We start from the raw sequence: 26,454 nt of genomic DNA, 5'->3' as shown, positions 1-26,454 counted from the left end.
CACTGCGGTGCATGATTATTCGAACCAGTTTGCTACAATGGAATACATCGATGACTCAGCTTCTTGAACACAAATCTGTATTCCACGAGTTCATTCCTTTTCATTGTAAGGTACTACAAAGACCACTGTAAGGTTTGAATCGCACCCACTAATCCAAAGAGTTGATGTCGGGACGTCGACCACATTCGTGTCAGAGAACGTCCACTACGGCAGCTATACTCCGACATCAGCTCCGTACCGCTCTTCATCCACTCGTCGACCCAGCGCACGAGAGCTAAATACTCAGAAGCTCTCGTCGCCTGAATTGTAGCATTGGCCCCTGATGCATACTCACAAACCGATCCCATGTTTGAAACTCTTCCCTTCTCTCCCTTCCAGGCCCCAGTTTCACGCTCCCCTCCCCAAGTGTGGACCCCCGTTCGAGACGCATATCAAATAGCCAGAGCGTCCGCGCAATTACGAGCAGCACCTCCTGATATGCAAGATACTTCCCGATGCACGACGTCCTGCCGACGCCGAAGGCGACGAAGACACTGGCTGCAAGGCTTCCTGGACTTGCACTCTTCTCGCGCACACTGTCTGCCGGTTCTGGTTCCAGATCTGGGGCAACACCGACATCGATGGCGTTGGAACATCCTGTAGTTTGTGAAAGCCATCGTTCGGGCTTGAAAGTAAAGGGATCCGGGAAATAGCGCTCATCGTGATGCAGAGCATAATGCGGCACAGCTATGTCCGTTCCCCGGGAAAACCACTTTCCATCGACAGAGAGACCTCCTGGTAACACCTCACGCATCAGTGTAGACCCAACAGGAGGAGTAAGGCGGAGTGTCTCCTCGACACATCCGAGAAGATAATGGCAAGAGGCAAGTTGTGCACCAATGCGGATATCGTCAACGCTGGAAAAGGTGCTACGGATTTCTTGTTCAAGGCGAGAAAGGCAGTTGGGATAGTGGGAAAGATAGAAAAAGATCGCTGTTGTCGCGGTGACAGTGGTATCAGATCCAGCAACCGTGAAGAGCCCGGCCTCAGCCACGAGTTGCTCAGTTGAGAAGCCTTCCCCAGTCTTATCATCGCGCGCCTGCAACAGCGTCGAGAAGATGTCGTTGCAGCTTTCTTGGGTGAAGCGCCACTGGAATGTAGATGCACTCAGGGCGATAAATCGAGTGATGTCAGCGATCATGTTTCGGAAAAATATCTTGTGAAGGCCGAACGTAACGATCTCTGGCATATAACCTACCTGTATTTCACGTTAACAGATGTTCCGAAAGAAATCGCAGGTTCCACTTACTGCATGGATATCCGCGACAGCGCGAGGCAGACCCCTCATAACATCGCGGTTGTCGGGCTTTCTCTGGACATCGAAGCTTTTGCTAAACGTCATGTCGCCCATAATGTCTGAGATGAGGTATCCAATCAGCTCACTCATATTGCGCGGGGTGCTCCAGTCCTGCCCTTCACCATCGACAAGGGTATCATGAAAGTATCGAATATTCTGCAGGATTTTCTCCTCCATGCCTTTGATGTTCGCGGGGCTGAGTGCACGAACATTCACTCTGCGCCTGAACGCGTGTTCCTTCCAATCAGGCGTAGTATTAGAATGAGGCGTTCCGCCGAAAAAGGCAGCCGTTGAGGCGTAGACTTGTGATCTCTTGACGTTGGCGCTCACGCCATAGATGTCTTTGAGCGGGTTTTTGGACCGAACGGAAATGCGACGGGGACCAAATCTGACAATGTCTCCTATCGTAGCATTAGCTCGATTGAAGATCCCAACTACGGAGTGCTTTTCTTGTGCATACCGTATTTCTCATGTAAGTGGTAGAAGTCAATGTGTCGATCTCCTTTCATGATATGGTACACAGTATACCAGTCGGTTAGTGCAGCCCACCATGGGCCAGGGTATCTGGCGAGCGGATGCAGGCTTGCTCGATAGGTAGCCTTGAGAAGCAGCTACGCTATATTAATTTATGGAGTATGTGGAAGGTAATGTGAGACTCACGAACTGTAATACCAGCAGAGTAACAAGAATTGTTATTTTTGGGATCATACTGTCGTTGAACGATCCATCAATGGCAGCTTGATAGAACTGGGGCAGCAGGCCTAGATCGACGCCGTTAAGTAGGATGAGAATAAACCTTGTGGGCATGTTGCAAATAGCTTAGTTGAATACTTCTCAGGCTCCGTGCTGGAGGCCAGGAAGAGGTGCATCATATACCTTACAGGCCTCGTTGGAGAAAACGGTGGTGCAAGTTTGCCACATGACTGCAGTTGATGCCAACACTGCCTGCAAGGAAATTAGTCAGGCACATGCTAGATATGGCTGCGCCGTATATTTAATCCCGAGGACGCATAGTATCGCCAGAAGGGCGGTACCCGTCCACGAGCGTCATGTCAGACGTTCACGCAGGCAATGCGGCGTAATTGAGAACGTTAGAAAAGGGGGGGGGGGGGGGGCAGACTCATATAAGTTTAGCGCAGACGCTGCATTGGCGCGTCATGCACAATCTACTTCGCGCACAGCTGTCAGCACACATCCTATTCATGGGAACTCGTAAAGGCAGCGCTTTCCAGAAGAAGTTGAGAAGGCTTTACAAAATGAAAAACTTATTAGTCTCGACTCTACTGAGCCTGTTCTTAGGAAGATTTAAAAATGTCTTTGCGGAACCCGGCGCTGCTCACCGCCCTTCATGACCTGTCGAGGCCAAATCAAGTATTAAGCATCGAACTCCTCTGACCAGACAAACTTGGTGGCATCAAAAATTGTTGTTTACCAAGTTGCTGGAATGATGATAGCAAGTGACGTTAGTTGAGCTCATGCTTGCGGCGACTGCACACCATCACACCGCCAGGGGCTGCCCAAGTATTCAGTCTGCCTGCTAAGAATAATTCAACAGACAGCGGGTGGTGCAGATCGAGTGTCAATCAGGTTTTCTGAGTTTGTCGAATATACGCGGCGCTCACACACCATCAAGATATCTCTTCTGTACCTTTATCGTCGCATCTTCCCCCTGCAGTGGTTTAATTATGTGCTGTTAGCATTCGGAATATTCCTCAGCGGCATGACCGCAACGTCCATACTTGTTTAATTGCTTCAGTGCATACCACTGGAGAAAATGTGGAATCCAGAGAAGTCGGGCCGGTGTGTACAGTTCGGAAAATTTGCGCTCGCTATGTCATGCATCAATATCTTAACCGATATTTTTATGCTTGCTCTACCATTGCCGGTCGTATGGGGCCTCCGGATCAACAAAACCCAGAAATGGCTAGTGAGCCTATCCTTCATTATGGGCGGATCGTGAGTAGCGGATTACCTCAACCAAGAGAGCCTTTCTGACATCACTCGCAGCGCGTGTATTGTCTGCCTAGTACGATTGCTCTTCGTCCTTAGAGTTGCTTCCACACCGGATCCGACATGTAAGTATTCTTATTAACTGGAATAATAACTGTAGCTGACAGGGTTAAAAGGGGACAGCATTCCTTCTGGTATAACTTCTACCTTCGAGCTCTCTGTTGGTATTTTTGCGGCATCCTTCCCGACCTATCGGCCATTATATAGGTGGCTTTCCAAGGGAACCTTAGAAGATACAACTGCACACAGCAATAGCTTTGGAAGCGGACGGCAGTGGAACGGACGGTCACAGGCCCAACGTCCCGACCCACACCGGATTATCAAGCTGACTACCATAAGGAGTGAGGTGGACCCACGGGACACGAATGAGGAGAGGTTGTACGTTGTTGGATCTAATGTGTCCACGAACCGAGACGGTACTCCTTAGCCATAGAGGTGGGGAACCTTTGTGCACTGTATCTCTAGTAAATATCATCTAGCAACGTAGTTTGAGACTTGCATCCTTCAATGGCTGGAACAAACGTTTCTTGTTATCATATTGTACTCCATTAGCGATCGCTGATTGCATTTGGCGAAGCGCGTCTAGTAGCATGGGCAGCCTGGACGTAGCGGAAGACCTCAGGAATTCCACCGGTCAACCTGGGTCTGGGCCTGTTTCCCGTCGACCAAGGGGACTTGAGCCAACAAACGAACTGCACTATATTAGCAGCAGTTCTTATTGTGGCGAGAGCTTTCTGCATAGCGTTGAAGTCACTGTTGGGCACTGTGGTAACGACAGGCGGCAGTTGTTACTCGCGTCGGATGTGCTTGCCCTTGCCGGGAGGGCTGCAACCTTTAGCCTTGGCCACGGTGCACCACCGCATCTCACGCAGTACATAAGGAAGACCCCCCCGCCATCCCCGATGGATTCAAACACCTTGATGATTTAAACAGTAGCATTCAATCAAGGACTCCCCGGAGTCGTCTTGTATAAGTTTGTGGCTACCTAGGATCTCGTATACCCCTTGGCGGAGTGATACTAATTTCCACGCAGCCTTCAAGCCCAAGCCGCTATCAACAATGATACGACGGAGCGATTTTAATCCTCCGATCCTCCAATATCACCGTCAAAAGAGCTTATCTGGCGTCAGGCTCATCATGCACGGTTCTGCACGCGCCACTTTCCTCGTATACTGGTACCACAGCTCGTACGACCTCTGCTTCGGCGGGATGATCTATAACCCAGAGCGATCACAGCCCTTTTTCGGCCAACAGCAGCTTTCGCTACAGGTAGCGCCAGCGACAATCAGAAAGTACGTCGATAGAAGCGGTAAGATGAATACTAGATCTAGGAAGGCATACGAAGCTCTCAGGACTTCGGTCTTTTGCTTAATAAGCCCCGCCCCACCTTTGGTACAACACAGGTCAGCCATGAGCACTGAAGATGCCATACAATAATGTTTACATATAAACACGACTATAGGGCACCTTTTGAGACCACAAGTTCGCTTTCTAGCTCCACTGTGTTCCATATCAAGAAGTAGTACATTCATACTGTTCAACATGCGCTTCAATTTCTCCCAAATCTGCTCGATAACAGCCTTACTCTGCGCTGGCTCATATGCTTTGCCTTCACCATACTTCCATCCGACTCGACCTATTAAATGCACCGATTCAAATACAGCGGTCCGCAAGGAATGGTACCGATACCCATGCATCGACATATACTTCGGGTTTGAAAGCTAACCGGAGCAGGAGTGCATTGAAACCGGCTGAGCGCATCGATTTCACTCGTAGCGTTCAATGCCTAATGAACCTGCCGCCAAAGACACCAATAGAGGTTGCCCCTGGTGTCACATCCCGATATGATGACTTCACTGCAACCCACATCAACAACACCCTACTCATCCACGTGAACGGGCCTTTCCTCGCCTGGCACCGCCACTTCTTGTACCTCTTCCAAAAAGCCCTGACGGATGAGTGCGGCTTCAAAGGCACTCTGCCTTACTGGAACTGGCCATGGTGGTCCGACGATCTCCTCTCGAGCCCTCTCTTCGACGGCAGCGCAACCAGTCTCGGAGGTGACGGCTACTACAACGCCAGCATGCCACCCTTCAGCAACGGCAACTACACGTTCCCCCGCGGTCACGGCGGCGGCTGCATCAAGGAAGGCCCCTTCGCGAACATCACAACGGGCTTCCGCAATTTCAAAAACGAAGAGATACTCGCTGGCACCCTGCCCCCCGATGCTCTGGACTACGCTCCGCACTGCGTGACTCGCGACCTTAACAGCGTGATCTCTAGTCCCAGCCACCAGCCTGAGGTTGTGCACGAACTCCTCGTCGCGGATAGCATTCGTGCGTTCCAGAGTGTCATGGACGGCACGGTGCGGAACACAAGTCATCTCTCACCGCACAGCGCGGGCCACTGGTCCGTAGGCACGGGTATGCAGGACCAGTATGCGTCGCCGTCGGATCCGGTGTTCTATCTGCACCACAGCATGATCGACAATATGTGGGCGCAATGGCAGCTTCGGGATCGCGAGACGCGAACGTTCGCGCTGGATGGGACGGTGACGACCTTGAACAATCCGCCGAGTCAGAATGCGACGTTGGATTGGGTTGTGGATTTTGGGTGGCTGGATACGCCGAAGAGGCTGGGAGAGATTATGGATAGTCAAAGTGGGCTATACTGCTATCGGTATGAGTATAAGGAGGCTTCCGAGAAGCCATGTTGAGTTGTGGAAGTGGTGTTGTTCTGCGTTCTTCTGCTTGGGTTTGTGTCAATGGGGGCAAAGGGCTGATGCGGAAAACATATGTACATGCTCGGCCTAATCAATATTTACAAAGAACGTAGCGCTCCCGCACGCCTACACCATCGTTTCTCAACGCTTAGAATGTTACGACACCGACACCAGCGCTCTTATTAACAATTGCGCAAACACCGCTCGCAGCATCCGTAGTGTACGAGTACGGAATCGTCAAGCTACCAGTCTGCGTAATGCTAATATCACTGTTGGTGAAAATGTTGTTCTTCTGTATCGCATAACCATCCTCATCAGAGTCGAGGTTGGTAATGATCGCACGCTTGGTGTCCGTGAACGACGACTGCTCGACCAGGACCTGCGCACCCATGCGCGAGTGGACACCAGAGGTTGGGTTGTTGATGTAGCAGCTGCTGTAGATGTGGCCGGTTCCGAAACGGATCGAGGGCAGACGCGAGCTCACTTGCTGGAAGAGATTGTGGTGGTATGTGACGTGGAGGTGGCCGGTGTCTTCTGCGGCGTTGGAGTCGGAGTGGCCGACGAGCGAGCCCTTCCACTGCATGGCTGTTAGCTAGGAGTCAACCTTGGGAAGGATGAGACAAACGTGGTCGTGGAACTTGTTCCAGGAGACAGTAATGGAGTCGGCGCCGTGCTTTGCGTCCAACAAGCCATCATATGTGTCCTTGTCCCCGGTGATGCCCGCGCTGGAGAAGTCGTTGTGGTCGATCCAGATCTTGGTGCTCGCATCAATGTCGATTTGGTCCTTGCCTTCGGGGGCGAGGTGAAATTTGATGTTCCTGACGATGACGTTCGAGACCTTCCTGATCTGCAAGCCGCCGTTGGTGATAGCAGCACTGGAACCCACACCAAGAAGGGAAGTGTTGGACGTCAGCTTGACAATGCCGCAGTTGTCGAGGGTTCCGGAGATCTTGATCACGCCGCCGTTCTTTGCAGCTGCGGTCAGCGCAGCGCAAGTGGTAACGGTGGTGCCGGCGCCAGATCCTCCACCGGTGGTTCCTGCACCATAGCCAACGAGTTGGTCGATAGCGGCAGCCCGAGGCTTGAGGGTGCTCGCTGAAGCGGTAGAACCGGCGGCCAGAGCCAGAGTAGCGGTGTCGATGAAGCGCATTGTGAAGTTGCAAGCAAAACTTATGAAGCAGTCGAAGAGATCTTGTATGGAAGTCAAGAGTGAGATGGTTTGTTTTCGAAGATTGTATCGTCTCTTTTATATCCATGGATCACTACATACCCGAGTTGTTTTGCGTGACCCTTGTTCGGTATCTTTAATTGATCTCATATAGGACAACATACCTTGAGTTGCTCAGAGAAGAAACTTTACGCACAGCGCGCACACAATTGTCCACCAAAGACCGTCCGGGGAACTCTGAAGGCCGCTGAACGAGTTAGGTCACATAACTATAAACATTCGCAGACCCTGAAATGTTAGATTAACCTCGCAGATCCTTCAATTCCCCGTGTGGTCGAAAGTGGTTGTATTACAGAAAGCGAGGTGTCATTGGCGTGAAAACCATGCTCTTGAAGGGGCACCTACCGCCCCCATGGGGATGGAAAATCGACACAGGAAAAGCCGCCAATCGGCGAGCGGTCTTTCCGCGTCGAGTTCAGATGTACGAAGTACTGTATGTGCGACGCCAAGCCCGTAGACTTGGACTAAATCTGGGGTTGTGGGCTGCGGGGATTACTTGGGGTAGGGCCGGAGTTTCATCCCAGTTCGCGGAAAAGTATAATCCCGTAGGTCAGGTGAATGAGTGCAACGCTCGCAGCGGACCCTGTCCAGTTTGGTGTATGCGCAAACTTTGCGACTATTCTACAGTATGCAACAGATACATTTTCATCAGCCGTGGCCCCGAAATCCTATGTATAGTTATAGGAAGGATAGTAAACACCGTTCTTAGTACCAACGCAAGGCCATGCAGCCAGCGAGTGTTCAGACCAAAGCACCACGTAGGCACTGCGCAAATTTTGTCAACGAGCAAAGTCCTGTCTGAAGAGTCCTTTAATTTGATTTCGGCCTACTTATGTATTACAGTGCAACCCAGGCGGATCACTACAAGCAAGTAGGCCGAAATCAAAACGAGAAGTTCTCAACACTGGCGTTGGCCCTGACCATCGAAGTTAGTGCGGCCACATCAGCAAAAGTCTGCTGACTTCTTTCAACAGGGATTAATTAGTAGGAATGTAGCCTTTCCTTTGATTAGGTTCCTTCAGAAACTGCAAAGAATGTTGAATCTCTTGTAGTTGGCGCGTGGCCATCAGAACGAACTGACGACAGGCTTTTCGACATGCGTGGCAAATGCCGACTTGGATCGTCTTCCATCTCAGTCTCGTATGTTTAGTTGAAGCTTGACGTTGCTTTAATAGTGTATGCGATATGTGTGAGTGCCTGACCGCATTTCATAGGTGTAGGTGATTGAAGGAGTAATTTTTTTGCTTACGGTGGCGTTGTTCACTCCGCCACTGGAAAGCTGCTCGCATCCTCAACAAAGTCCTGGCGTCCCAAATTAGTAGTGTTTTGGGCATTTCTGGTTCCCACAAAGCGTGCACTTCATGACTGCAATATGTGTTGTTGAAATCATAAGAGGCCAATCAGCTAAGTGCAGCGAGTGCGACCGAGCAGTCGAAGATGACCTCTTTCAATCAGCACTAGCAATTGCAGCGACTGTGGAAAGATCTCACTATCACAAGTAGATCTCATACTCTTCTATTATTAGAACCTGGCGGAAGCCTGCAGCTTTGATAAGTTGGGTGTATGATCGGCAAGATCCTCACCGCAGTGGGACTTCGCATGCCCCTCACTATCTTTCCGTGGAAGCATTTCGCGTGGGCGCAATCTTGTCAGCACTCATTTTTCGCTTACGCTGACTTTTCATGGGTTCTAATTCATATATGACAATGTTTGATCAAGAATCACTTCCAAAACTTCACAGTTTGCAAAGCACTGCATCATAGAGGGGGTTACGATATACGCAATACGGCTAGCGAACCTTAGCATACATTCCACGATGTTCGACTGGCTCAATGCTCCGCAAGACTGCCCCTCCACGGCTCTGCATTTCACTAAGAACACCCACCTCGATGTGTACCCAGAAGTTGATCCCACGGTGCCAGCAAATAACTTGAGTGGGAAAGTCGTGGTCATCGCTGGCACGTCCCGCGGTATTGAATCTGATGTAAGTGCAATAGCAGACTACAGCCCACCCTTAGTTAGTCTAAATGGCAGTAGGGAATGGTACCACCATTTGCCAAGGCGGGTGTGAGGGCGATCGCGCTGCTGGCTACCGATGCTGAGAAGCTTGCCAGTACTGAGCGGAAGATCAAAAAGATCAATCCCGCCGTTGATACTCTGATTTGTCCCCTAGAAATAACCTGGGTCAAGGATGCTGAAGATACTTTTGCTGATATCAAAGCCCAGTTTGGACATGCAGATTTTCTTGTCCACGCTGCAAGCGCTGCGATCGATGAAGGCCCCAAGCTCCACGAGACGGATCCGGAAGCATAGTGGCAAAATTTTCAGGTCAACAGCAAATTCACGTACCTCTTGATACACGCCTTCCTCTGCCAACCGCCATATCCTGATATGCCAACGGTCATAGTGAACGTAAGTTCATGGCAGACTTTTTTCATTGTGCCTCAGATGAACGGCTACTTCATGTCCAAGTTTAGCCTCGATCATTTATCCACCTGCGTTGCAGCTGAGTATCCGAGTGTGATTGCGACATCTTTGTATCCGGGTTTCGTTCCTACAGACATGTTTCGCGAGCCCTTCCGCACGCTCTTCGACCATGCCAGTGCGGAACTCATAGGGGGTACAGCTGTCTGGCTGTGTCATGAGAAAACGAAGTTCCTCAGTGGACGATGGATCGCCACCAACTGGGACGTGGAGGATTTGTTTGCAAGGAGGGAAGAAATTGTCAAAGACGACCTGCTCAAACTCCACTCACACTCAGGGAAAATTTCGGCGCTGATGCTGCCGCTGCTCGATCCTAATTGTCTCAGTTGTCATCGGAACAATGGGCTCTAGGTCGTATTGGGGTCACGTGTCTGGCGTCGCTCCTGCCAACACGATGTTTCGGTCAGGGCTGAATAGCTCCTTCCTGCTGACATGCTTATGTAACGTTCCGTGCCTCAAAACAGAAAAAGACGACCACTCTTACCACATAAGTGCACACCAATCTTCGTACCCATCTGTATCTCATCAATTTTTATCATATCCTTCATTCGCCTACCTTTGCCGTGCTCGAGCTTTCTCGAAACAGCCCAAAGCGGATCCCTGCACGAGCCGCCGATGACGCTGATGCTGTGACCGGCTTTGTGGACCAGCCACCTTTCCCCATAACTTGCAGGCGAGCCAATCACGACAGCAGATCGCCCATTGCTCGCAGTTCTCCGATCCACAGCTTGACCTCACATCGCGCACGGTTTCCTGACCTTCCACTCTTACACCAACCTTTTCACCCACAGCGCACTCTCCTCCACCGCACGCGCATCGTTCCCATCGCTACGCGCCCCAGCTCCAGCTTTACGCGACTTAATTGAGCTTAAAGTCACTTCGCGACCCTTAAGTCCGGTTTGCGGAGATTGAACGTCATTCCACCACTCCCGGCTCATCAAGCAACTACAAGCGCAATGGCTGACACCCAAATTCAAGAGGGTGACAAAGGTATGCACGAATTTATCCTGTTCCTGTTCAGCTTTGGAGCCGAGCAGTTGCCGTGGTCCGCGGTCTGCCCTCAGCTCCACTGCCATTCTTGCGCTAGTATGCACGTACAAAGAACGCACGGACATCTGCACCCCCCAGCGTTTGAGCGCGTCAATATTGAGACATCGAATGCTAATCTCAATGCTGTAGTCTCCTGGCAATGGGGCTCAGGACAACCCGGTGGTGAGGTTGCCGAGGTCAAAACACAGGGCGAAATCGCCATCGAGTCCAAGAAAGGCAATACCATCAAGAAGAACGCCGACCCCGAAAACCCCGCGGTACACATCGAGCGACCTGGCAACGATGTCGTCAAGCGCGCTTCTGAGCTTGAAGTCGAGGAGAAGGCCAATGGCAACTCCGAGCAGACCAACGGCGATTCCAAGTCCGAGGGGAAGCAACCAGAGCCTGGAAAGGCCGACAAAGAATCCGAGTCCGACAACAAGGCGGATGAGGAGGCGGCTGAGCCAGAAAAGAAAGACGTGGAGATGAAGGACGCTCCTGCAGATGATGGCGGGGCAAATAAGCAGGCCGATCAGGAAGACTCCGAGAAGCAGAACGGTGCCGCTGAAGATGCCGAGGCCTCCAAGGGTGACGCAGACAAGGAAGAGCCCAAGGAGGAGGCTCAGGAAGAGAAGTCTGCCTCCAAGAATGAGAAGGCCGAAGAAGATCTGCAGACTGGCGACAAACGTAAAGCTGAAGAATCAGCTGCCGAGACAAACGGTGCCGAGGGCGACGAAGAGCATGCATCGAAGAAGGCCAAGGCCGACGAGGAGAAGACCGAGGACAAGAAGAAGCCAGGTCGTCCCAAGGGAGACGCCAAGAAAGAGAAGAAGGAGCCTGCGAAGAAGAAGGAGCCAAAGAAGGCCGCTACTGCTGATGGCCAGCCCAGGCGTTCAGGTAGGAACAGGTCTTGAGTTCTGGCCCTGGCCTTGGCCTGGTGACGACGTGAGACGCAGGAAGCTCCGACACTTATGTCAAGTCTTCAGTTTCGTCCAATGAACTATGCTTAATCACATTTCCTTTTTGGGTTTCCAGGTCTCGCGTGGGGAGGTAGTGGTGAAAACTCTGAGGGCATATTTGGCGGAAAAGGCGGCGCATGGATGCTATTACTATGAGCTTCGTCGATTTAGTCTTTCGTTCGCAAGGACCTCTTCGGAGGTCCGTCTCTGAATTGTAAACTAGCTGTCTGCATTTCCTTGAGCTCGTCTCAAAAGCTTTCACGTTACAAGTCGCCAACAGAAAAAGTAAAAACTGTATTATTCTATCTGTGATGCGTCATCAGCTTGCGTACGTTAATGACGATAGATGCGACAGAACAAAGGGTGATTCTTCAGTATGGAAATACTCATTCAGTGAGGCGAGCCTCTCCGATCCGTCTTGAAACTTGTGATTGATTGAATCATCATGACTTGGGGTGGGGAAAGAACACATTGAAACTCACCTATAGTTTAGCGACGGATGACGCCGGCCCACACCGACCTGATACAGCGCATTGGTTGCCGGTCTGAAATGTCGTATCGATGCGCCGTCCCAGCAGCCCGCAGATACTTTGCGGGTGTGATGCGGTAACCGCTGGAGGTGAGGAAAGGAAGGCGTGAGCGCCAGCACAGAAAGTTCTTTCCAAGCGAGCGTCTTGGCATTGACGACAATCTCCCCTGTACATACGCTGTCTCCAGCAAAGCCTCACTTCAAGAAAACATCATTCTTTCGTTGTATACGTGTTGCTTCTATCCCTAACGCCGTCGCTGTAAATTATTGTTCTAAACTTTCGCCATGAGGACCCAGCGCCTTCCTAAACATGCCCATCGACTGAAAATGAAGCTTACCAAACTCAACACGAGGATGCAACAGAAGAAGCCAACCATTGCTTCGGGGCCGACGGTCTGTACTAGCTCTCCGCTTATGGGGATACACACAAGCGTCGCGAGTGAAGCCACAAAGTACATGCTGCCATAGTATCGTCCAAACTCGTCCGCCCTACACAGCTGGCCTACACAGGCTGGTGTGAGAGCCATCCAGCTTCCAGTACCGAACCCGAATAAGGCTGAAAATGCATACAGTGCAGGTAGTGATTCCGTTCCCAATGGCAGCCACAAAGCCAGCATGAACACAAGGGTGAAAACGATCATGATGAGTAGCGTGTTGAAACGCCCAAGTTTATCTCCCAGGTAACCTGGTAGGACTCTTCCGAAGCAGGAAACTCCATTCAAGACAGCTATAAGATAGAAACCGGTATTAGGTGGAAAATCCGTGGATATGGATGCATACGTGGGCAGGATGCCCAAGGCACCGAACAGCACGACTTCGAAGCCGAACACACTGATGGTGAAGAGACTGAAGCGAAGATCTCCGAAGATATGCAAGGATATAATGGCCTTCTTCTTTGCTGCAGCTGAGGGCCGGAAGCGAGCCTTGAGCAGGATGTTACTGACTACCAGGCAGAGAAGGAATACGAAGCCCAGAATCCGCAGAGACCACGCGTATCCATACGCTGGAAACGTTGACTTCAGAATCAACGGAATCGCCAGCCCTCCTACAGAGTTTCCAGCCATTGCGATGCCTTGCGCGAGCGCTCTTCGAGTCTTAAACCATTGTGCAACAACAGCTAGTGCAGTGCAGGTGAGCATAGCTGCTGTCACTCCCCCCAATATCCCGAGGCACAGTATCATCTGCCAGAACTCTGTGCATTCGGCCAGAAAGAATATCATCACCACGTAGCCCGCGCTTCCAACTAAAGCGATCCATCGTGGCCCGTATCGATCGAAGTATGGCCCCACCCAGAGGCCTAACCCGAGAGTCAAATATACGAAGACGGAAGGGATCCAACCAATGTCGCGAGCCGTGAAATCCGATAGTTGATTTTGGTGCCAGTAGTCCTGAAGTGTACCGATGCTGACCATGAATCCGAATGACGGCAACAGCATCAGAGTTGCGCCCGCGACCACAAGCCATGCTCGCAGTCCGCCCTCAGGAAAAACATTTTCTGTATCGGCCTCTTCTGCTATCTCCTCGTCAATGACTCCTCCGACACTTGACTTTCTTGACGAGGATCGCTCGCGCATAGGCGCCGCTGTAGTAAGGTGGCTCTTCTCCGTCTGAACAGCTACTCGCCTAGATAATCTGGAGATGGCCTTCTCCAGCATATTCGGTTCTTCGTTCGCTGTGGTTCCACCCGCAGGCATCTCCTGCAGCTGGACTGCTGGGTTCGCCACTGAATCCATATCTCTGTTGCTCAAGAAGAACTCGGGGTTCTCCACAAGTTTAGGACGGTTGAATTATGTCAATGTATCACACACGTCGATGCAGCCAGAATCGGTGGAGTCTGCCTTTCCAACTATTTATCGACACCATCTAAAATGACTGTTCACAATCAAAATTTTATTAAAAATGCCCTACTGGCAGGGCTCGCGAAATGTGGAGCCCACTCCGGACGGTTCTGACCCCGCATTCGGAATTGTTGGCTACCTAACTGCGATAGGAGTACGGATACGCCCTTTCGCGTTGACATGTGGATTCCTTCATTGCGCAGAATGACTCTCTTCATCACTCACGGTCTCGCGGTTTTGCCTATCGCAACCTAGCACCTGTGAACCCTGTGCGCACGAGTTAGTGCGTTCTCCGACGGGAAGAGTCCTTTCTACGGCAGCCATATTATTGGTGCGCATCTGGTTCGGGACGAAATTGGATGCTCGCGCTTCGGTTGGCTTGCATTGCTCGTGCCTCTTCTCAAACAGGCAGGCGAGGTGGTGGGGTCTGGTGTCGACGTCGTGACTACGTCTATTCACCTTATTCGCCCTACACGCCAGCCCTGCGCGCATTTCACTCCGAGCTGGTAATCTGGCATATTGAGCATTCCGATCATTCCTCTGGACTCCGTATGGACTTTTGCGTTCGACTGCCAGACTTAGTTTCGCTACGGGTGGCCTCCCGGGACGGCTTCCTTCCCGAAGGATATGGCTTACCATATAGTATATGTGAGCAGGACATCGCCTGCGGCTGACTCATCAAGTTTTATCTACCTCGCAGTATTTTCGGCATTGGAATAGCCGCCGCTGCGAGAATGTCGCTCAGAAGAAATCGTCTGCTTCCGGCTTTAATATAAACATCTACAGGATGCAAACAGATGCACAACCTGAGCGGTATACATCAACTTTTCAGATGGAAACATGTGTTGTCTTCTTTGAATAATGGTATCTTCGAAGATCGCAGCTCAGAGTAGGACGAGTGGATGAGAAGGATGGTCTTCAGCATATAGCTACAGGGGTCCGTTCATACTGCAAAACTTACGACGCTATAGCTGGGCAATATCTTTTTGGTATCGAGGAGAAGCAGTAATGCATGCCTGCAGCATCGCTCTCAACGGCCTCCGGAGATGCCCGAATTCGAACAGAAGGCCCAGCCAAAGTACGAAGTAATCCTCCTCTCGCTTACCAGAGATATTAATAAGCGTCAGCCCTACGTCTTCTCCAGCCATAACCTCAGCCTCATTCCGCTCGCCCAAGTCTGATTGACATATTCCGAATTTGCGACAACAATGTCTTCATCAGGAGTTCAGAAACGAGGCTCTGCTGCGACTGTGCGGGTGTGTTGACTTAAACTTGAGGTATTGTGTCAATGGTGGGGCTGACTCACGCGTAGGCTTGCGACTCATGTCGGAAAAGGAAGAGAAGGTGTTTGTGGGACGAGGACGCGGAAAAGTGCAATTATTGTACGCAATTAAAAGAGGAGTGCATGACTACTTATGTGCGGAAGCAGAGGTCGAAGCCGCAGAGAAGGTAGGTTGGGTGTGGCGCTTGCATATTGCCAATCTTATTCAACGGTGCCCAAGGTTGCTCGCGCAGTGTTGCGTGAAGACGGGCACTACGAGAAATGGCGTGCATGGGATCTTGTTTTGCAATCGTGCTGATTGATGGTAGAGAACGCGTTGTAGAATATGAACGACGCATCCAGAACCTGGAGAACCTGCTCAAAGAAAGAAGCGAGTTGCAACCGCAGGTCCAAAGTCAGCCCCTGCAACCTCTCCCGCTACACGACCCAAGTGAATCGATATCTCTGTCAATGTGGGTAGACACCCTCCGCACAGAAGTTGAACAGTATCCCATTCAGGTCTCTTCCGACCTCGATCCCTCCACCTACCAAGGGACGTATCGGATGACAGGATCGGCATCTTCTATGTCCGGATTCAACACCTCAGTCAGTCACGAGCCCTCCGAAGAAGCCGTGCTCCCGTCTGTGGATAACTACGAACCCTCTGCAGACTTCGAAGAGGACGCAGCGCTACTACAAGATCCCTTGTTTCAACCACCATCTGGACTGGAAGACCTCACTGTGAACGACTCAGTCATTGTGCCGAGTACCATGTGCGCAAAGAGCCTTCCCGAACCGGAGCTTGGAGCGTCGCTGCTGGCCGAATTCTTGGTCGATTTTAACACGGTCTATGGACTTTACCGCCCTAATGAGATAGCAGAGCACATTAGGATATGCTACGAGGGGTATTCAGACGGTACTGCCCTTGCGTGGGCGAGCGCCTACGTTGTGCTGGGTATTGCTCATCGAGCGCGTGCGCAGAGCAACATAGCCACGCCCATGGATAACGAGCTCGCAGACTACTACCTCCACAGGATTCTACCGACTGTGTCTGGCTTGTTGATTGCGCCGCCAACGCTGGGCCTGGTGCAGTGTTTGATTGGGCTTGCCATGCTCATCCGTACTTCTTCACACTCACAACCAAGTGGGGTTTTCATATCGACTGCGCTCCGGATAGCGCAATTCCTCGCATACGAGCAGGAAGACGGTGATGATCTTTCCACCCAAGTCGCCAAGGTCGATGTCGAGCAGCAACGCCGCGTCTTCTGGTGCGCATTCATGCTCGACACTGTGGAATCCATCTTCTCCAACGCCCCGACCACCCACCGCAAAGAAGACATCCGCGCCCCCTTCCCCGACGAAAACCCACAGGATTCTCTCGGCTCAGTTGCTGCTGCAGAGGGTGACTGGAAAGTCAACCTCTTCGCGCTGCGCATCCGCCTCGCGCTCCTCCAGTCCGACGCCATCGAACAAGTTTTCTCGATCAGCGCGCGCGGAGGCGACCGCGAGGCCGCGGCGCGGGACGTTTTATCCCGCCTGCAGGCCTGGCGCGATAACGAGGTCTTCCGGCACAGCCCCGAGCAGCTGATGCAGCTGCTGTACCGCTCGGACCTGATGCATGTACTCGCGGTGGAGGCCTCGTACTTCGCGACCGTGTTCCGTATCCATGCGTTCCTCTCGTTGGGCAAGAATCCCCTCGTGAACCCGTTTTCAGCGGACGTGTTGGCGATTCTGGCGGGCACGAAGGAGCACGGGGCGTACAAGGATGCAGAAAGACTGCTCACGCATCTAACGCTGATTCCGCATGGCGATATTGGGGTGTGCTGGTGAGTGTGATGCATGTACGCTGGCCTCCTAGCAAGAATAATGACATGTATAGGATGATCAAACGCCCTGTAATTGCAGCGTTGACCACGGTGCTGGCGCATCACGTGCATGCGCTGGATAGTACGCTGAATTCTGACACTATGCGTGAATACGCGCGTATCTTGAATACGCTCCGGATCCTGGCTGAGAAGAGCCAGGATCTAGAGCTGCTGCGGGCGAGAGATGTGTGCATGGCAATGTATTCACGGGTCGAGACGGGGCTGCGGGTGCGGTGGTTGGAGGAGCATGTTGATGCTGTTGGGATTGGTAGTAATCGCCACTCGCAGACGCTGGCATAGACACAGTAGGGACTCCATTTATTCTCATCTGCAACGCCTACCCAAAACTAGTAGAGCTGATATCTGGTGCTTTAGTGTGTTGTCCCACAAGCTCGAGGTGCCGCCCGAACCAGAGCGGCACCCCCAGGCGACGCGCGCCGCGAAACGCCACATTTGCGGCCTCCAGGTCTTGGGTGAGCGTGAGCACGTGATGTCCAGTGGTCGCCGGTTGCCCCTGTGTGGTCAACTAGGGAAAGGCAGAAATCTATCGTGTCGCAATATCAAGTCCGGCGGATGGGTTGGTCTTGTGTGAACGCATCAGGCGTAGAAGCTAGTTCCAGTGTATATTAATGTGCTGCGTGATCGGTCAGGCGGGCTTCGGTTGATAAAATGTGTGCAGCTGGGCGCAGAAATGGTTCCTGGCATAAGCGTGCACTGCAGCGGTTCGCAACACCCAAGATGCGATGACCGCAGGATGAGCAAGGCAAGGCCAGGACATGCGGCAGATGCCGGTTCGCCTCCACGGTTCGGCTATCTGTTTGTGTCGTCGTCGATCGCGTAGTCTCGTTGCTGGGGGCGCGGGCGCACAATAGGCGCGTGTTTTTATGACGTATCCGCGCGCTCAGCCACGCACGCGAACCAGGGACTGCGCTGTGATCCACCTTAGTAGCACTGACTCGCTGCACCATCCCTCCTCCACATTCCCACCGCCCGCAACTCTCTCTGAGCCCAATTTTCTGACCACCGCTGCGGATACCAGTCCAGCATTCACCATGAGCTCCAGCAAAGGCCAAGAAGGGTCGGCCGTGCCCACCAAGCAGAAGGGCTCCTGGTCCAGCTTCCTCAAGGTATGCATGAGGGGTGAACGGTCAACAGCACACCCATGTGCACCATGCAAAGCTGCTAACACGCCCGAAGTCCATAGCGTCCTTTAATGGCGACCTGGCGTCCATGACAGCGCCCGCCTTCATTCTCTCCACAACCTCCCTCGTCGAGTTCTCCTCATACTGGACCGAGCACCCCTCCGTCTTCGTCGCGCCCGCTGCCGAGAAAGACCCCGCCAAGCGCATGCTCTTGGTGACGAAGTGGTTCCTCAGCACCCTCAAGCAGCAATATGCCAGCCGAAGCGAGAAGCTGGGCAGCGAGAAGAAGCCGCTGAACCCCTTCTTGGGCGAGCTGTTCCTTGGCAAGTGGGAGGACGAGGCCGGCGAGACACAGCTGATCAGCGAGCAAGTCAGGTAGGCTGCGCGCATGGCTTGAAGCTGTGGGCACTGGCTAACGTCGGCAGCCACCACCCTCCCGTCACGGCATACTCCATCTGGAACAGCAAGCACGGCGTTCGCCTCCAGGGCTACAATGCGCAGAAGGCCTCCTTCAAGACCACCATCAACGTAAAGCAAGTCGGGCACGCAATGTACCACATCGATGGCTTCAACGAAGACTATCTGATCACGCTTCCGCCGCTGCACATAGAAGGTTTGGTGGTCGGATCGCCCTACGTAGAGCTCAACAGCGCCACCTACATCCAGTCCTCTTCCGGATACACTGCGAAGATCGAATACAGCGGCCGCGGCTGGGTTAGTGGCAAGTCCAACAGCTTCACCGCCAGCATTTATCCCGAGGACAAGAAGAAGGAGCCTATATATACTGCCGAGGGCCAGTGGACCAGCAAGTTCCACTTCAAAGATCCTAAGACGAAACAGGTACGTTCCGACACCAGTACTTGTCATACAAGACGGTCCTCTCTAACGTCGGTTCGCTCTCGTACATACTAACACATGCCTTGCAGATCGTGGACACCTTCGACCACACATCAATCAAGCCGACCCCCCTCAACATTGCTCCCGTCGAACAGCAAGACGACTTCGAGTCGCGAAAAGCGTGGAAGAAGGTTGCCGATGCCATCAACAAAGGCGATCTGGACACAACCTCCGCCGAAAAGTCCATCATCGAAAATCGCCAACGCGCTATGCGCAAGACGGAGAAGGAGCAGGGTAAGGAGTGGGAGCGCAAGTTCTTCAAACGTGTTGAGAGGGACCCAGTATTCGAGGAGCTCGTAAGTTTGCTCATACTACAACGACAGAAGTCGTGCGCTAATGAGTTGCCAGGCCGCCAAGATCGGTGAACAAAGTAACCAGGACGCGACCAACGGGCTGTGGAACTTTGACCAGGAGAAGGCGAGTGCGGCCAAATCGCCGTTCCACCCCGATGTCAACCCTCCCATCTATATAGACACCGACGACCTAAGCAGGACCAGCACGAAGAGCACTACTACAGCTTGAGTAAATGTACTGATTGTCCGCAGTTTGGCTGATGCTGCATCCAGAAAGGTCATGACATGGGATACCCGAGGAAGTTCGTTACGGTGGGCAGGATTTGGATCAAGCAAGAGGGCACGTGGGTCGAGGTTTGAGTGGTGTGACTAATGTCGGTGGGGACTCATCATTGTTCACGAGTGTATACCTAGATGCGACGTCTTCCTAATGCTCATGTCTAATTCCTCTGTTACAGGCGAATACTTTGCAGTGCCGCGGGCCTTGCCTACTTCGGCTAGAGCCTCTCTATGCTCACAAAGTGATGCACTCTGCACCTAAAGTATATTTCATGAACATCGTCTTGAACGCTGTTCCTTTTCTTCTGAAATACATATCTATAACCAGGGTATCAAAAAGACCTATCGCCCTGCCGTACCGTCGCTTTCCTCCCGGCCAAATCAAAACCTGTCCCACAACCACGCCGCAACGCACCATGTCTTCCTCCTCGCCAACCATCATCAACGGCGGCGGCATCATCAGCCTCTCAATAGCGCACTGCCTCGCCCTCGCCCAGGGCCACGGAACCGACATCTCCAGCATCGACAGCGCCCCGGACCTCCTGAGCGTGGCCTCCCCAGAGGCAAACGGGGTGCTGCCGGACTACGACTTTCTCGCTGGGCGGCGGCGCTCGGAAATCTCTCGTGCAAGCTGCACAAGGAACTTGCGGAAGAGTATGATGGGACGGCGAGGTGGGGGAATGCGGGGACCGTGAGACATTGTCTGAGTTTGAAAGGGAAGGGGGGTGGGGGTGGGGTATTGTGGGGGGAGCCGGAGTATAAGCTGTACGAGCTTCAGGAGATGCCCACTGCTACCAGGATTACGTTGAAGACACCGCAGGCGCACCTGTGGACATCGCAAACGACCGCGACGGGCGCATCTCAGTGGGGGTTATCTCGCCGACGCCGGGGGATGTCAAGCCGCAAGTAGGTGGATTGCAGTGAAGAAAGCCATTGCCATGCACTTGGTCGATTTTGGCGAAGAGCGGCCGGAGATATGGGAAGTGGGAAGGTGATGCCGGCCGGTGCTGGATGTTGGTAGGCCTGTTGTTGTGAAAGTGCCGATGGGGCTGCTTCGCTGTGGAAAGGAAGATGCGGAACGGGGATTTGGAGGGAGAGGCGGGGTGTGTGAGTAGCGGACATGGGACGATTGGGACCACGGTGGGGCTTGGGAATGGGTTGGTGATGAGTAAGCTTATCAGGGGGAGGCGACCGTCAGTGGACATTAGTAAAATTAGGAATGCCTGACTGAGGGCCCGCCTGTAGAGATGGACACGTTGGGTGTGTGAGTAGGAGCTCGAGATTGAGGAGATGATGCAACGTACGTCCATCTCTCACGAAACACCCATTGTGCCGAAACAAAACCCTCTATTAGTGCAATTCATAGTTTTGTTTGTATGATCCTGGGTCTATAAAGCCTGTCTATACATTGAATAGCCTGCACTTTCCACTTTACACCAGTCGTTCTAGGGAGAGACCATGTTGTGAGCGTGCTGTCGATCGCCCAATTCATGGCGACTTTTCGCGTCTCAAGGTCGAAGTCCCGTCTAGGCAACATGTCAAAGAGATATTCAATTTCGGAGGCATAGCAAGGAATAAAACTCAAAAAGTCTATCCTTATGAAGTTTGCAAAGCCGAACGCGTAAGGTCGCAAAGTCCGAAAGCTCGGAAGGGTAGGAGTAGTTTCAAGCGTAAAGCATCGGTGGTAGGGCCTACATTATGTCATGTATCTTAATACGAAGCTATGCCTAATACACTAGCGTCTTGGTAGAGACCAGGACTTAAGCTATTAATGTGATGCCTTTCTATTTTTAGTCCGCTTCTGTTTGGTTCCATCCTATTCTAGGAGGACATTAGTGGTTGCGCGCAACATCTCGGTCCTTCTCTGAGCATCGCCAACATACAGTAAGCGATGGAGCCCGCCAGCCCTGCGCGGGCACAGAGCCTTTCATCAAACGTACGTGAATCCTATGCTACTCGAGCACAACGCGAAAAGACCCCTCGCTCCACGCTGTGGCATCGAGACCATGGACGGCCCTCACGAAAGGCCAAAAGCCAAAGCCAGCAATACCTTACCCCGCCCGAAGAGAAAGCTCTCGTACAGTACCTCCTACATATGGCTGCCCTTGGAACCCCCGTCCGGGTTAAGTACCTACCCTCGCTGGCCTTCAGCATCGCCTGCCGGCGGCCTATGATGAATGCGTTGACGCCCGCGACGAAACCGCCGTGCAAGAACTGGCCTTAGGTATTTACTAAGCGTCATCCAGAACTCAAACACAGGAGTAATAGACTAATGGATTAGAACCGCCATGACAAGAATATATATGATAAGGTTACTGAATGGTTTGAGGTAATTAAGGACGAACTCGATAAGCTAGATATAAAGCCCGAGAACTGGTATAACATGGACGAGATAGGCGTCATGCTCTCTATGCTTGGCGCTATCAAAGTGCTCGTAGGTAAGGATGATTGGCGAGACTATAGAGGCGCTGGCGTGAAGCGAACTATGGTGACTGCCATTGAATGCATATTAGTAAGCGGTGAGGCCCTAAGCCCTATGATTATCTGGCCAGCCTCTACCTACTGGAGTAATGGACGACCTACCCTACGCCTGGGTGGGTCTACGCCTTCGAGACTGGCTATAACGACTCCTATCTGACCCTAGAGTGGATGAAACGAGTATTTGACCCCCAGACAAAAGCCTAAGCTAATGGTAAGCCACGTGTACTAATCTGCGATGGGTTTGGCACGCACGAAACCCTCGAAGTCCTGGAGTTTTACCTAGAGAATAACATTCTTCTATGCCTGTTACCCTCTCACACCTCACATAAGACTCAACTATGCGATGTTGTGGTGTTTGGACCCCTGAAGACTGCCTACTGCGACCAAGTAGAACGACTATACTAGAGTGGAGTGACTATAGTCCTTAAGGAGCACTTTACCTCTTTGTATAGTCCTGCCAGAGAGACAGCCATGAGCAAGAAGAACATTCTTGCAGGGTGGGCTAAGGCTGGACTGTTCCCTTTCAACCTAGATAGGGTTTTAAGGACTCTGGCAAAGCCGTTGGCTCCCCTATCTATCCTTAACAAAGCAACCAAAGCATCCGCGTCGCATGAAATACTTTAAACTCTGATAACTCCCGTCACGTTAGAAGCTCTCTCATCTTTGCTTACACTGATCAGACAGAATCCTTCTGATGAGCCAGGCAGACGGCGCCATCAGAGGCTCGTACAGAAGCTCGCGAACGCCGCCGAGACATCGCTGGCCCAGCAGGCCCTCGACCAGGACCAGATCGAGTTTCTATCGAGTATGAACAACGAAGCCAAGACTCGACGAATAGAAAAGTCAAACATAGTTGATAGAAGCAGGGTCATGAAATGGGAGGATATCGAAATCGCACGAGCGAAGTGAGCTGAGCAGGAGGCTGCTATAGAAGCTAAAGGCAAGCAAAAACGCGGCCGTAAGCCAAAGCGCTCTGCGACAACAATGAAGGAGTCTTTGGGGACAATAGTGGAGTCAGCAGAAGCCTCACGCGTAGCGGAAGCTCAAGGTACTGTAGACTGTGCCAGAGGTCAAAGAAGAGAGTGAGGCACGGGCTATAGGAAGCGACTGCGAGGGTGGCGAAAGGTAGTAAAACTAGCGAGACTGCCACAGAAGAGTCTGCGAGAGCTGCAGAAGCGCAGGCGATCGGAGGATGGACTTTAGTGGAGAGGACTGCAGAGGTTCCTTATAGAGCCCCAGTGGCACGCATGTATTAATATGAGCTCAATGTTTTAAAGCGGGTAATCTGACCCCTCCGCCAAGACGATCGAGGCCCTGTTTCTTATTGCATCACGTGACTAGTTACCCAAGCGGGGATCGAAGCGCGAGGCTGCAGTCATGCGGAGCTGGCTCACAGCCCCAAGCGCTCAGCCTGATCATTTGAAAGCAGCCATGCACCTGCATCCGTCTCCTACACCGCAGCCAGCGTTTGCCAACGGCCCTCGCGTCTACAGAGCATTCGTCTGCCGCGATGCGTCTGCTCCAGCGCCTGCCAAGCGGCACCTACGAGCTGACATACTTCGACCATGACGATCCGCCCCCGTACGCCATCCTTTCGCATACCTGGGAGCAGGGTCAAGAAGTCTCATATCAGGAGCTCAATGCTGGTGCAGGCAGAGACAAGACGGGGTTCAAGAAAATCCGTTTCTGTCGTGAACGAGCAGCAGCAGATAAGCTGCAGTATTTCTGGGTCGACACCTGCTGCATCGACAAAACAAACATCGGCGAGTTAGATACGGCGATTAACTACATGTTTAGATGGTACCAGCGCTCATCGAAATGCTATGTATACCTGTCGGATGTTTCCGTAGGCGATCACGACCCCGCGGCCTTTCCAATAACATGGGCAGACGCCTTTCGCCGCAGCCAATGGTTTAGACGCAGATGGACGTTACAAGAGCTCATGGCACCAGCTAGTGTTAAATTCTTTTCTAGGGAGGGCAAGCGTCTAGGCAGCAAGATAACCCTAGAACAACGAATACACGATATTACTAGGATACCTATCGACGCTTTGAGAGGGCAGAACCTCGCCGAGTTCAGCGTTGAGGAGCGTATGAGCTGGGTGGCCTCACGCGTGACAACTGTGAACGAAGATCGAGCGTACTGTTTGCTCGGCATTTTTGGGGTGTTCCTGCCAGTAATACGTGGAGAAGGAGAAGAGCATGCAATAAGGCGGCTTAGAAAGGAGATTCGGGATCAGCAACAAGAATTGATGACTAAGCAGACAAGCAGCGGAAGCCACAACACGGGTAAGTGGGCACTAATAGCTATATGTGGCTACAGATAGCTGATGAGTCTTTCGCAGAACGACTCCAAACAATTCGCCCATCCCTTGTGATTCCTTTCCGTCGCGACCCCGACTTTGTTGATCGCGGTACGCTGCTCGACGAGCTCAAAGAAAAATGCTCTGCGCCAGCATCCTGGTTGGCGCTGGTTGGTGTAGGAGGTGTGGGGTAGGTTTTCTGGCAGTTCCTTGGGTCGGTAGTCGCACCTTGTCTAACGAGGGAACAGCAAGTCGCAGCTTGCCATAGAGCACTGCTACCGCATGCATGAGACATCGTCAGGGATGTGGGTACTATGGGCGCATGCCAGCAGCACCGCCCGGCTCGAGCAGAGCTTCCACGATATCGCCGACCGTGTCAAGATCGAAGGGCGACGAGAGTCACAGGTCAACATTTTCAAGCTGGTGCATGACTGGATGTGCAACACCGATGAGCGGTGGCTGCTTGTGTTAGATAATGTCGATGATGCCGGTTTTCTATTTGACGCCCAAGCTACCACTTCGAAGATAGCAGCCAAGCCGTTGCACGAATACCTTCCCTACTACGCACACGGATGTGTTATTATCACAACGCGGAATAAAGAAGCCGCTCTACAGCTAGTAGAACAGCGCGACATCATTACGCTCGATCTAATAAATGCACTACAGGCGCAAACTCTACTCACAAAGAAGCTTGGGGTGCAAGCGGCTAGCAGTAACGCCGCCGAGCTCACCGCGCTCGCTACAATACTTGAACACATGCCACTTGCCTTAGTTCAAGCTGCTGCATATATCTCGCAAAGAGCGCCGCTGTGCTCCGTAGCGCAGTACCTTGATCAGTTTAGGAAGAGCGAGCGCAAGCGGACGAGCCTTCTCAGCTACGACAAAGACCATCTGCGGCGCGATCGGGAGGCGAAGAACTCGATCATCACGACATGGCAGATCTCGTTCGAGTATATACAGCAGACACGGCCGTCGGCAGCAGACCTGCTATCGTTGATAAGCTTCTTCGACCGCCAAGGGATTCCCAAGAATATGCTGCAGACGCAAGCCGAGCACAAAGAGGATAAATATAATCGCAAATTCAATACAACCAAGGCAGATTGCAGCGAGAACGATAATAATCTACAGTTTGAGTGCACTGATAGCGACGTAGAAAATCAATCCTGGAACGATTCTACAGATAACTTTGAGGACGACGACTTCGATGACGATGGCGATGATGAAGATGACGTTGATGATACCGATTTTGAAGACAACGACTCTAAAGACGATGCATTTTCTAAAGACATTACAGCCCTGCGCAACTTCTGCTTCATCTCTATTAGCACTAACGGCACAACCTTTGAGATGCACGCGCTGGTGCAGCTATCAATACGTACATGGCTTGCGGCAAACGGAAGATTAGGACGCTACAGAGACCAGTTTATTAACAACCTTTGCGAGGCGTTCCCTACGGGACAGTATGAGAATTGGACAGAGTGCCAGGCGCTATTCGCGCACGCTAAGGCAGCAACTGGTCACAAGCTAGAAGGTGCATCTTCACTGGTGCAGTGGGCTACGTTGTTGTATCGCGCAGCATAGTATGCGGAGCGCAAAGGAAGCGCAGGTGAAGCAGAGGTGTTAGTAATGCAGTCATTAAAGGCACGAAAGAAGGTCTTGGGGCGAGATCATGAAGACACGATATGGGGTCTAGCGATGGTGGCGAGTGCCCATAAAATTGGGGGAAAGTGGGACTCTGCAGAAGAGTTAGAAGTGCAGGTGATGGAGACGAGCAAGACGAAGCTCGGAGCAGACCATCC

General features: G+C 52.1%; 11 protein-coding genes across 11 annotated transcripts in view; 7 read left to right on the top strand and 4 right to left on the bottom strand.

Annotated features, from left to right (window-relative positions):
• Nucleotides 1-94: 94 nt before the first annotated feature.
• Nucleotides 95-2,143, bottom strand: CC84DRAFT_1239547 (cytochrome P450; the record flags this gene model as incomplete). Its single annotated transcript, XM_018183979.1, has 4 exons — nt 95-1,237; nt 1,289-1,737; nt 1,797-1,947; nt 1,997-2,143. The coding sequence occupies 4 exons, from the start codon at nt 2,141-2,143 to the stop codon at nt 275-277; spliced, it is 1,710 nt and encodes a 569-aa protein (XP_018038728.1). The 3' UTR covers nt 95-274.
• Nucleotides 2,144-3,167: 1,024 nt separating this feature from the next.
• On the top strand, nt 3,168-3,773 carry CC84DRAFT_1173855 (uncharacterized protein; the record flags this gene model as incomplete). Its single annotated transcript, XM_018180061.1, has 3 exons — nt 3,168-3,292; nt 3,344-3,411; nt 3,454-3,773. 3 exons carry the CDS (start codon nt 3,168-3,170, stop codon nt 3,771-3,773), a joined length of 513 nt encoding a protein of 170 aa, XP_018038727.1.
• Nucleotides 3,774-3,853: 80 nt separating this feature from the next.
• CC84DRAFT_1194580 (tyrosinase central domain protein) lies at nt 3,854-6,062 on the top strand (the record flags this gene model as incomplete). The annotated part of the gene is made up of 2 exons (XM_018181353.1): nt 3,854-3,875; nt 5,068-6,062. 2 exons carry the CDS (start codon nt 3,854-3,856, stop codon nt 6,060-6,062), a joined length of 1,017 nt encoding a protein of 338 aa, XP_018038726.1.
• A 154-nt stretch (nt 6,063-6,216) lies between these two features.
• Nucleotides 6,217-7,218, bottom strand: CC84DRAFT_1085776 (pectin lyase-like protein; the record flags this gene model as incomplete). Its single annotated transcript, XM_018174115.1, has 2 exons — nt 6,217-6,645; nt 6,694-7,218. The coding sequence occupies 2 exons, from the start codon at nt 7,216-7,218 to the stop codon at nt 6,217-6,219; spliced, it is 954 nt and encodes a 317-aa protein (XP_018038725.1).
• Nucleotides 7,219-9,112: 1,894 nt separating this feature from the next.
• On the top strand, nt 9,113-10,193 carry CC84DRAFT_1185236 (short-chain dehydrogenase/reductase-like protein; the record flags this gene model as incomplete). Its single annotated transcript, XM_018180794.1, has 4 exons — nt 9,113-9,280; nt 9,334-9,543; nt 9,610-10,020; nt 10,107-10,193. 4 exons carry the CDS (start codon nt 9,113-9,115, stop codon nt 10,191-10,193), a joined length of 876 nt encoding a protein of 291 aa, XP_018038724.1.
• A 109-nt stretch (nt 10,194-10,302) lies between these two features.
• On the top strand, nt 10,303-12,068 carry CC84DRAFT_1162333 (uncharacterized protein). The gene is made up of 2 exons (XM_018177963.1): nt 10,303-10,770; nt 10,960-12,068. Exons 1-2 carry the CDS (start codon nt 10,737-10,739, stop codon nt 11,721-11,723), a joined length of 798 nt encoding a protein of 265 aa, XP_018038723.1. The 5' UTR covers nt 10,303-10,736; the 3' UTR covers nt 11,724-12,068.
• A 454-nt stretch (nt 12,069-12,522) lies between these two features.
• Nucleotides 12,523-14,204, bottom strand: CC84DRAFT_1162332 (MFS general substrate transporter). The gene has a single exon (XM_018177962.1). It carries the CDS (start codon nt 14,028-14,030, stop codon nt 12,570-12,572), a length of 1,461 nt encoding a protein of 486 aa, XP_018038722.1. The 5' UTR covers nt 14,031-14,204; the 3' UTR covers nt 12,523-12,569.
• A 1,474-nt stretch (nt 14,205-15,678) lies between these two features.
• Nucleotides 15,679-17,561, top strand: CC84DRAFT_1214860 (uncharacterized protein; the record flags this gene model as incomplete). Its single annotated transcript, XM_018182682.1, has 2 exons — nt 15,679-17,222; nt 17,276-17,561. The coding sequence occupies 2 exons, from the start codon at nt 15,679-15,681 to the stop codon at nt 17,559-17,561; spliced, it is 1,830 nt and encodes a 609-aa protein (XP_018038721.1).
• Nucleotides 17,562-18,313: 752 nt separating this feature from the next.
• Nucleotides 18,314-19,928, top strand: CC84DRAFT_1239536 (Oxysterol-binding protein; the record flags this gene model as incomplete). Its single annotated transcript, XM_018183978.1, has 5 exons — nt 18,314-18,388; nt 18,459-18,778; nt 18,829-19,243; nt 19,330-19,596; nt 19,649-19,928. 5 exons carry the CDS (start codon nt 18,314-18,316, stop codon nt 19,820-19,822), a joined length of 1,251 nt encoding a protein of 416 aa, XP_018038720.1. The 3' UTR covers nt 19,823-19,928.
• A 674-nt stretch (nt 19,929-20,602) lies between these two features.
• CC84DRAFT_575432 (uncharacterized protein) lies at nt 20,603-21,612 on the bottom strand. The gene has a single exon (XM_018186728.1). The coding sequence runs from the start codon at nt 21,180-21,182 to the stop codon at nt 20,673-20,675; it is 510 nt and encodes a 169-aa protein (XP_018038719.1). The 5' UTR covers nt 21,183-21,612; the 3' UTR covers nt 20,603-20,672.
• A 2,057-nt stretch (nt 21,613-23,669) lies between these two features.
• CC84DRAFT_1162319 (HET-domain-containing protein) overlaps nt 23,670-26,454 on the top strand; it is a 3,066-nt gene continuing 281 nt past the window's right edge. Inside the window, exons 1-3 of the mRNA XM_018177961.1 lie at nt 23,670-24,641; nt 24,698-24,845; nt 24,904-26,454. The exon at nt 24,904-26,454 is cut by the window's right edge and continues 281 nt beyond it. Coding sequence (XP_018038718.1) covers nt 23,864-24,641; nt 24,698-24,845; nt 24,904-26,236 — 2,259 coding nt within the window. The 5' untranslated portion in view covers nt 23,670-23,863 and the 3' untranslated portion in view covers nt 26,237-26,454. The remainder of the gene's footprint in view (nt 24,642-24,697; nt 24,846-24,903) is intronic.

The sequence above is a fragment of the Paraphaeosphaeria sporulosa genome (genome assembly GCF_001642045.1).
Source record: "Paraphaeosphaeria sporulosa strain AP3s5-JAC2a unplaced genomic scaffold CC84scaffold_3, whole genome shotgun sequence".
NCBI lineage: Eukaryota > Fungi > Ascomycota > Dothideomycetes > Pleosporales > Didymosphaeriaceae > Paraphaeosphaeria > Paraphaeosphaeria sporulosa.
Note: the sequence above shows the minus strand (reverse complement) of the source record. Positions and strands in the feature narration are given on the sequence as shown.